The sequence below is a fragment of the Ochotona princeps genome, chromosome 9 (genome assembly GCF_030435755.1).
Source record: "Ochotona princeps isolate mOchPri1 chromosome 9, mOchPri1.hap1, whole genome shotgun sequence".
Classification (NCBI taxonomy): Eukaryota; Metazoa; Chordata; class Mammalia; order Lagomorpha; family Ochotonidae; genus Ochotona; species Ochotona princeps.
This window is the reverse complement of record NC_080840.1, coordinates 869-8,511: the sequence shown is the minus strand read 5'-3', so window position 1 is coordinate 8,511 and position 7,643 is coordinate 869. Positions and strand designations below refer to the sequence as shown.

At 65.6% G+C, this 7,643-nt stretch overlaps 1 protein-coding gene across 1 annotated transcript; it reads left to right on the top strand.

Moving 5' to 3' along the window:
* The first annotated feature begins 4,248 nt into the window (after positions 1-4,248).
* GPIHBP1 (glycosylphosphatidylinositol anchored high density lipoprotein binding protein 1) lies at positions 4,249-5,626 on the top strand. Its single transcript, XM_012925665.2, has 4 exons — positions 4,249-4,317; positions 4,599-4,718; positions 4,897-5,013; positions 5,322-5,626. The coding sequence occupies exons 1-4, from the start codon at positions 4,266-4,268 to the stop codon at positions 5,558-5,560; spliced, it is 528 nt and encodes a 175-aa protein (XP_012781119.2). The 5' UTR covers positions 4,249-4,265; the 3' UTR covers positions 5,561-5,626.
* Positions 5,627-7,643: the final 2,017 nt, after the last annotated feature.

Below are 7,643 nucleotides of genomic sequence, written 5' to 3'. Positions count from 1 at the left end.
CACACACTGTACACCAGGGGCACAGCACACGGCAGCCCTCACACACACGTGTGTACACCAGGAGCACAGCACACGGCAGCCCTCACACACACATGTGTACACCAGGGGCAGAGCACATGGCAGCCCTCACACACTGTACACCAGGGACACAGCACACGGCAGCCCTCACACACACATGTGTACACCAGGGGCAGAGCACATGGCAGCCCTCACACACGTGTGTACACCAGGGACACAGCACACGGCAGCCTTCACACACACGTGTGTACACCAGGGGCAGAGCACACGGCTGCCCTCACACACACCTGTGTACACCAGGGGCACAGCACACGGCAGCCCTCACACACACGTGTGTACACCAGGGGCAGAGCACACGGCTGCCCTCACACACCTGTGTACACCCTGGGCACAGCACACGGCAGCCCTCACACACACATGTGTACACCCTGGGCACAGCACACGGCAGCCCTCACACACACATGTGTACACCAGGGGCACAGCACACGGCAGCCCTCACACACACGTGTGTACACCAGGGGCACAGCACATGGCAGCCCTCACACACACGTGTGTACACCAGGGGCACAGCACACGGCAGCCCTCACACACTGTTACTCTGTGCTAATATCGTGTTGTGTTAGCGTCCCGCTTACAGTCTCTCATATGGGATTGGTCAGTCATCCTACTAAACTGGGCTGTGAGTGCCTCTCAGACACAGCAAGGACATCCTTAGCCACGTCAGCCAAGCCAACAGGCAAGAGAGCAAACGCCACAGTGTGCCCACGCCTAGCTGTCCGTGTGCCACTTCCCTAGCACCCGCCTTCTGGTCTTTGTGGGGGCAGGTCGTCCTTGGCCTTCCCTCCGCTGCACCGTGTGCGTGCTGAGCAGTGCTGGCCTCCCGCTGGCCCTGCGCAGCCCTTGCCATGCTGTGAGTGCCAGGCACCAGGGGCCTACTGCCTCCCTGCGTGCCCACCCATCCTCACACCTCTGCCACCTGCCCATCCTCAGCCCTGCTGCCTGTCCCTGCTGCTGCCCCGGACCAAAACCCCCAGGGCAGACAGGGCAGGGCATAAAGCCTGTTGTTCTTGAGCCCGGCTCCGGGACAGGCCTGTGTGACAGCTGGGCCTGGCTCCTGCTCACCTGAGACCAGCTCGGGCCGCCCCTTGAGCTCACCAGCTCTGCCGGTGGCTGGTCGCCATGGAGACAGAGCTTCCTCCCTGGTTTCCGGGCAATTTGGCTTTCCTCCCCAGGCACGTGGGCCAGCTTCACCCTATCAGGATTTTTCCAAACAAGAATAATCATCGCAGCTGATTACTGGGGGAAGCCGTTCCTTAATGGGATGGAGTCAGAGATGGGCAGCTGTGGGGGCAGCAGCTACAAGCAGCCCTGACGCCCCCACTGCGTCCAAGGACATGGAGCAGCCAGGGGCAAGGGCCTCACTCCCCCACGGTCACTGGGTGACCCCAGGTGCAAACAGGGCCACAGCCCCACCACAGAGTCCCACCCCCCCACAAAAGGCCCCCACCCCACCAGAGCCCTGCCCACATTTTGGAGCCACTCCCACTCCTCAGAAACCCGCCCCCTCGTCCCCCCCCCCCCGAGCAGGACAGCGCTGCAGGCCCAGTTCTGAACTCGCGGCGTCACTGCTCAGGGGCAGGGTTTGGCACAACGGTAAGGAAGGCAGCAGCTAAGACAACCTGGGCCACCGTGCCCTACGGGAACGCCCTGCATTTAAAGCTGACCTAGCCTCCTGTCGTGACCCAGTTCTCATTTTAAAGTAAAAAGCGTAGGGTCCTGCATCGTGGCGCAGTGCGTGAAGTTTCCACCTGCGACACAGACATCCCACGTGGGCGCCAGTGTCTGGCCAGCTGCTCCACTCCGCATCCAGCTCCCCGCTAGAGGTCAGGGAAGCAGCACAAGCTGCACCAAGTGCTTGGGTCCCTGCACCCACATGGGAGAGCTGGAGGGGCTCCTGGCTCGTCTCACCCGTCATGGCCACTTGGGGAGTGAACAAGAAGAAGAGAGATCTCTCTCTGCAACTCTGCCTTTCAAATAAATTTTAAAATATATTTCTTTAATTAAGATGAAATTTTAAAACTGGACAGAAGCAGCAGACAGACCCTAGGGACAGAGGGACATTAGAGATGAAACCTGAGCTTCCTGCCTGTGACAGGGACACGGGCATGTCACAGAGGACGCACACCTGTCCCAGGGGCTCAGAGAAGGGCTTGGCGCCTGGCAGCCTCGGGCCCCACCGTCCCTCCAGGTCAGCCACGGGCCACACAGCAGTGCAGAGGCAAGCCCTCCAGGCCAGGAGCTGTGGTGTCAGCTAGGCTGTGGGCAGGGCCCCGATCCTGCCCAGAGGAGGCTGTGTCCTGCCCTTCCAGCCCCTGGTGGCATCAGAGAGGTGACCACGGCAGCCAGGCTCCGGGAAGCACTCCCGAGCCCCGTCTGCCCAAGGAGGAACACATAGCTTGGGGTCAGGGCCTCAGCCTTGGAAGTCAGCACCAGGAAATGCAGCACCCAGCCCGCAAGGTGTCGCGTCAGTCAGTTCTCTGCCTTCTGCCTAGCAACTTGTCTATGTGAGCCGCAGAGCGGCAGGAAGGAGAGTTTCCATCTGCTGTCCAGTCCCTGGGTGCCCGCGGCCCCGCCTGTACGGAAAGCCGAGCAGCTGGGACTCAGACCAGACCCGCAACACAGAGGAACATGGCGGGGGACGCCTTAGCCCAGCCTCTGCCCACACTGCACAGAGGGCCCACGTGGCCCCTAAGGGACCTGTCCCCAGGAACCAGCTCTCAGGCTCCAAGTGGTCCCTCTGCTCCAAGGGGCCACCCCACTTCCCAGGCGTGTCCCCACCCCACCCTGGTGTCCCGCTGCCTGCCTTCCTGCAGAGATCCGGCCTGTGTGTCCCCAGAGGCCGAGCCAGGCCAAGGGACCGCAAGTGCTAGTGAGGGGAGGGTGGGGCATGCTAGTCCGTGCGGCTGGACCTTGCTGTCGGCAAGTCCTGGAGGCAAGGCTGACCGCCAGGCCCTGGTGGCACTGTGGCCAGCAGGCGGTGCCTGGCGGGTACACCCATCAGCAGCAATGGGGGTGCAGACTTACTATTAGTCTTTGCTGGGCAATTCACAGGAGCAGCTCTGTCCAGGACACTGCAGTCTGAGCCAATGAGGAGCCAGGCTAGACGCCAGGAGAGGGAGGGAAGGTGAGGCAGTGGCTGGGTGTGACGAGGAGCAGAGCCGAGTGGGGCCGGGCAAGGGGGTGCCTGGCCCCTGCTGGACCCCTGTGGAAGCATCCCAGCAGGTGTAGGCCTGCTCAGAGTCAGGGGCCTTCCTGGAGTAGCTCCTGCAGCCTGGACCAGAGCAGGGTGGGGGAGGTGGACGGTGGGCACAGGGCGGGGCAGCCAGGGCACCTGCAGGAAGTTCAGCTGGAATGCAGGGCTGCCGGGGGGACAGCAGGACAGCTGGGGGCTGGGCAGTCTTGAGGCGGAGCGGTCAGGAACCCAGAGCAACAGAGGGGCAGTGGCCTCTGGGGTGTCGGGGCACACCATTCCAGCCAGCTGCCAGAGGGTGGCATCCAGCCCTGGGCACTGCCCTGAGCTGTACATGGTCACCACACCCCAGCGAGGAGCTGAGGCCGCAGGACCAGAGGCTGGCTGGGGACCCAGAGCTAGGCCCAGCAGGAGCTAGGATTGGCTTCTGCTCCCAGCCCCGCCACTGACAGCCAGTGAAGCGGCTGGTCCGAGCCTGGAGACCCCTGTGGGCTCTGCCCTGCGGGGAAGGGGGAGCCCCAGTGGGGAGGGGGAACCCTCTGGGTTCTCCCAGCCACAGGAGACACAGGACCCAATCTGGACAGCCTTGTCACACAGCCAGGTGTAAGAGGGACTGTGCTGGGGGCAGGTGGGAGCCCGCGGGGCGGGTAGCCGGGGGGCTGGCCACACGAGAACCAGGCCAGGGGAGGTGGGTTAAAAGGGCTGAGGCCTGGACGCCATACCCACCTCCAGCTGCCCGCGTGGGGTGGGGCTTCCAGGTGGATGCCACAGGGATGACCGCAGTGACGTCCCCTTCCCCTGTGGCCCCAGAGGTCCTGGAGGGAAGCGGCGTCCCCCGCCTGGCGCCTGCAGCCGGGGATGGTGCCGGGGCCATTGTTCCTTGCTGCAGCTGGTGGGGGCGTGGGAAGCCCTGGACGGTGCCCTTTGGCCCACTTGCTGCAGAACCAGCGCCCCAAGCCAGCCAGGACCCAGCGCAGGCGCTCACACGTCCAGCAGCATGAAGGTGCTTGGGGCCGTGGTGCTGGCCCTGCTGCTGTGCCGGCAGCCAGGTGCGGGTCATGGTGGGGGTTGGGGACTTCCAGGGGTCCCAGGCTCAGGCTCAGAGCGGGAATCGGGGAGGTAAGGGCAGGGGTCTGTTTTGTGTCCAGACCTTAGTGGCCTACTCTGTGCCTCTGGCAGGCAGGGGCAGAAGGCAGGGCTGTGCCAGGGGACAGCCCAGGACAGCTGCTGTGGATGGCAAGCACAGCAAACCTCACCCAGCTGCAGGGTGGGGAGGGCAGGGCTGAGTCGGGCTGGGGACACGGGCTTCACAGGTGTCCTACCTGGCCAGGGAGAGGGTGGGCGCAGGAGGACAAGGACAATGACGATGATGACGTGGGCCTTGATGGCTATGACGATGAAGAGGAGGAGGAGGAGGAGGCCACCGCTGCCCCTGGCAGCAGGGACAGAGGTACCCACCCTCCCCAACGCCCTCAACCTGACCTTGACTCTCCCACTCGGGGAGGGAGGGGCAGTGGTGCCAGGTGCACAGGGTCCCCGGGGAGGGTGGGCTGGGGTCCTGGGGCGAGGGTCGGGGCGGCCCCTCCCCGAGGACACTGCAGGGCCTTGGCTCGAGCCCCTCCCCCCAGCACAGCTCCAGTGCTACAGCTGCCAGTCCTTATACCGGGAGGAACGCTGCAGCCACACGCAGAACTGCCCCCACGGCCAGCACTACTGCACCACCCTCATCACCCACGGCAACACCGGTGAGCCCTGCCCGCCCCACCCAGCCCTACCCACCCCAGGCCCTGCCCAGCCTGCCCCACCCAGCCCTGCCCAGTCCACCCAGCCCTGCCCCGCCCCACCCAGCCCTACCCACCCACGGCCCTGCCCAGCTCTGCCCCACCCAGCCCTGCCCAGTCCACCCAGCCCTGCCCCGCCCCACCCAGCCCTACCCACCCCAGGCCCCACCCAGCCCTGCACCACCCGGCCCCGTCCAGCCCAGCCCTGCCCCGCCCTGCCCCGCCCTGGACCCCTTCACAGGCCTCAGCAGCCCCTCTGCTCCCTCGCCCAGGGTCAGGGCTCCTAACCACCTACTCCACGTGGTGCACAGACACCTGCCAGCCCATCAGCAAAACCGTGCAAGGGACCCAGATGACCGTGACCTGCTGCCAGTCGATGCTGTGCAATGTCCCGCCCTGGCACAGGCCAGGGTCACAGGACCCACTGGGCAACGGGGCAGCAGGGCCCCTGAGCAGCCTGGCACACGTGGTGGGCGCAGCCCTGCTGCTCAGCCTCCTCAGCAGCGTTTGAGCCAAGCGCCCTGGAAAACCTGGCCAGCCCTGCCCTCCCCCCATGACCCCTGGTCCCTCTGGAGAATAAACCGGGTCCTGGTTTCTCACCCCACCCCAGTCTGCTCTGTGTGTCTAGGGACCTTCAGCCCCAGGGGGACCCCAGCCAGTCCACCAGGGAGGCCACAGCGGGTACTGGCGACCAGGGACAGCAAGGGGAGGGGCCTGGCAGCAGCCCCCCAGCAGGTCCTCAGGCTGTCGGACAGCTTACCCCAGCAAGGCAGGGCTAAGGAGGGGGGACAGAGTCCAGACTGGCCTCTCCTGTGGGTGGGCCCGAACCAGCGGATGCTGGGCACGTACCTGACAAGCGTGCCAGGGCTCGAGGCGGCCCTGGGGAGGTGGCCACGCTCTTCCCTGCTGGGCAGGGCAACGGCTGAGACACCTGCTTTTCCTTCAGCCTCTGCTGTCCTCGCTGCCCAGGAAGGCCACCTCCCTCTGCTCCCCCTTGCTCCTTCCAATGGTAACCTTGAGCCGGGAGGTGACATCCCCATGGCAGTGGCCAGAGGGAGGGGCCTGCACAGATGGAAGCTACACTGCTGCCTGGGAGGCCCATCTGCCATCAACTGGACACACACACTGACACACAGATGAGGGGCCAACCCCGCACTGGCCCCGGACTCTGGCACCTCCTCCTAGTGGTCCAGTGCCCAGCAGGACCCCCTGGGTGCCCTGAAGAGCTGCTGTCCCAGGACGCTGCCTGCATGCCACCTGCACGCCCATGTGCGGCAGACGCTTTAAGAACACAACACCTTCACTGGCCACATCAGCCTGCGTTTGCAGGGAGGGGGCTGGGCTGGGGTCCCTCCACCACCTGCAGACCCTCTAGGCTCTCAGAAACTGGGAGGCTGCCAGTCTGCCCGGCAGGCAACCCCAGGGCTCTGGGCAGGAGGAGGGGCACCCAGGTGGACATTGCCCGTGCCCTTCTAGTCGCTGCAACTGAGGGCCTCAGCACGGCCATGACCAGCCCAGTCCCAGGTCTGCCCGGGGCAGCACAGAGGGCAGAGGTGCCAGGAGGGTGAGAGGGGCCAGTGTGGAGGGCAGCCAGGACTTCGGGAGCCTCCTCTCAGGCCCAGAGTGGACATCAGCCACAGGGCGAGCCGGGAATTGCGAGCGGAGGGTCGCACGGGAAGGAGACACAGGGCCTGCACAGTCCCCAGGACGCAGCAGCTCCCGCCCCTCAGGCCCTGGCCACCATGCCACGCCTGCTGCCAGACGAAAAGGGGGTGTGCGGAGGCCAAGGCCAGGGACTGGGGGCAGGGCTGGGTACCTGTCCCAGAGAAAAGCAGACAGGCCCTCCCTGGCTCCCAGAACTAAAACAGCTCAAACACACCTTGTCTCAGGGGCGGAGCGAAAGCGCCTTGGAGAAGGGGGCGTGAGGAGGGTCCTGGGCGGAGCACCCCCTCTTGTGCTGCAGGGACCCTTGGGCAAACGCTGCCTCCCCCAGGATGAGGGGGACCAGCCCCCCCCCCCCCAGAATCCTTGCCTGTCATGGGAAAGGACCTGGCCTTGCTGGTGGTGCCCAGACAAAGCAGACCCTGTCTGAGGGCACCGGCCGGGCCACTGCTCAGCTAGGAGATGCGCCCATCTCCAGGGGGACAGGTGAGGTGGAGTGGTCACCGCGCTGGCCTACAGAGTGCAGCCCTTCTCACCAGGCCCACCCGCACCTGCAGGAGGGCCCCGCCTTCCCCATCACTCCCCAACTTGGCCATGGACCACCAAGCACCCCAGGAGCCCAGAGTGTCCCGGAAGGGGCGAGGGGCTGTGGCCGTGCAGGGTCCTGCTGGCCTGCGGACACGCCCAGGTGACAGGGTTCAAGCCCCCTTTCCTGCCGCTGCAGACGGCTCAGCTCCGCACCTCTCCCGGGTCATGCGCATTCCCCAGGGATGAACGCGCACCCTCGTCCCCAGCCAACCCCGGAACGTGGGACCCGGGCGGTGGACCGGAGGACGGCGAGGACACCCCGTTCCCAGCCCTCGGGGAGGCTCCAGGGAGTCTGGGAGGCCCTGCCCGGGGGCAGCCGCTCTCCGTGGGAAGGCCCAGCTCCA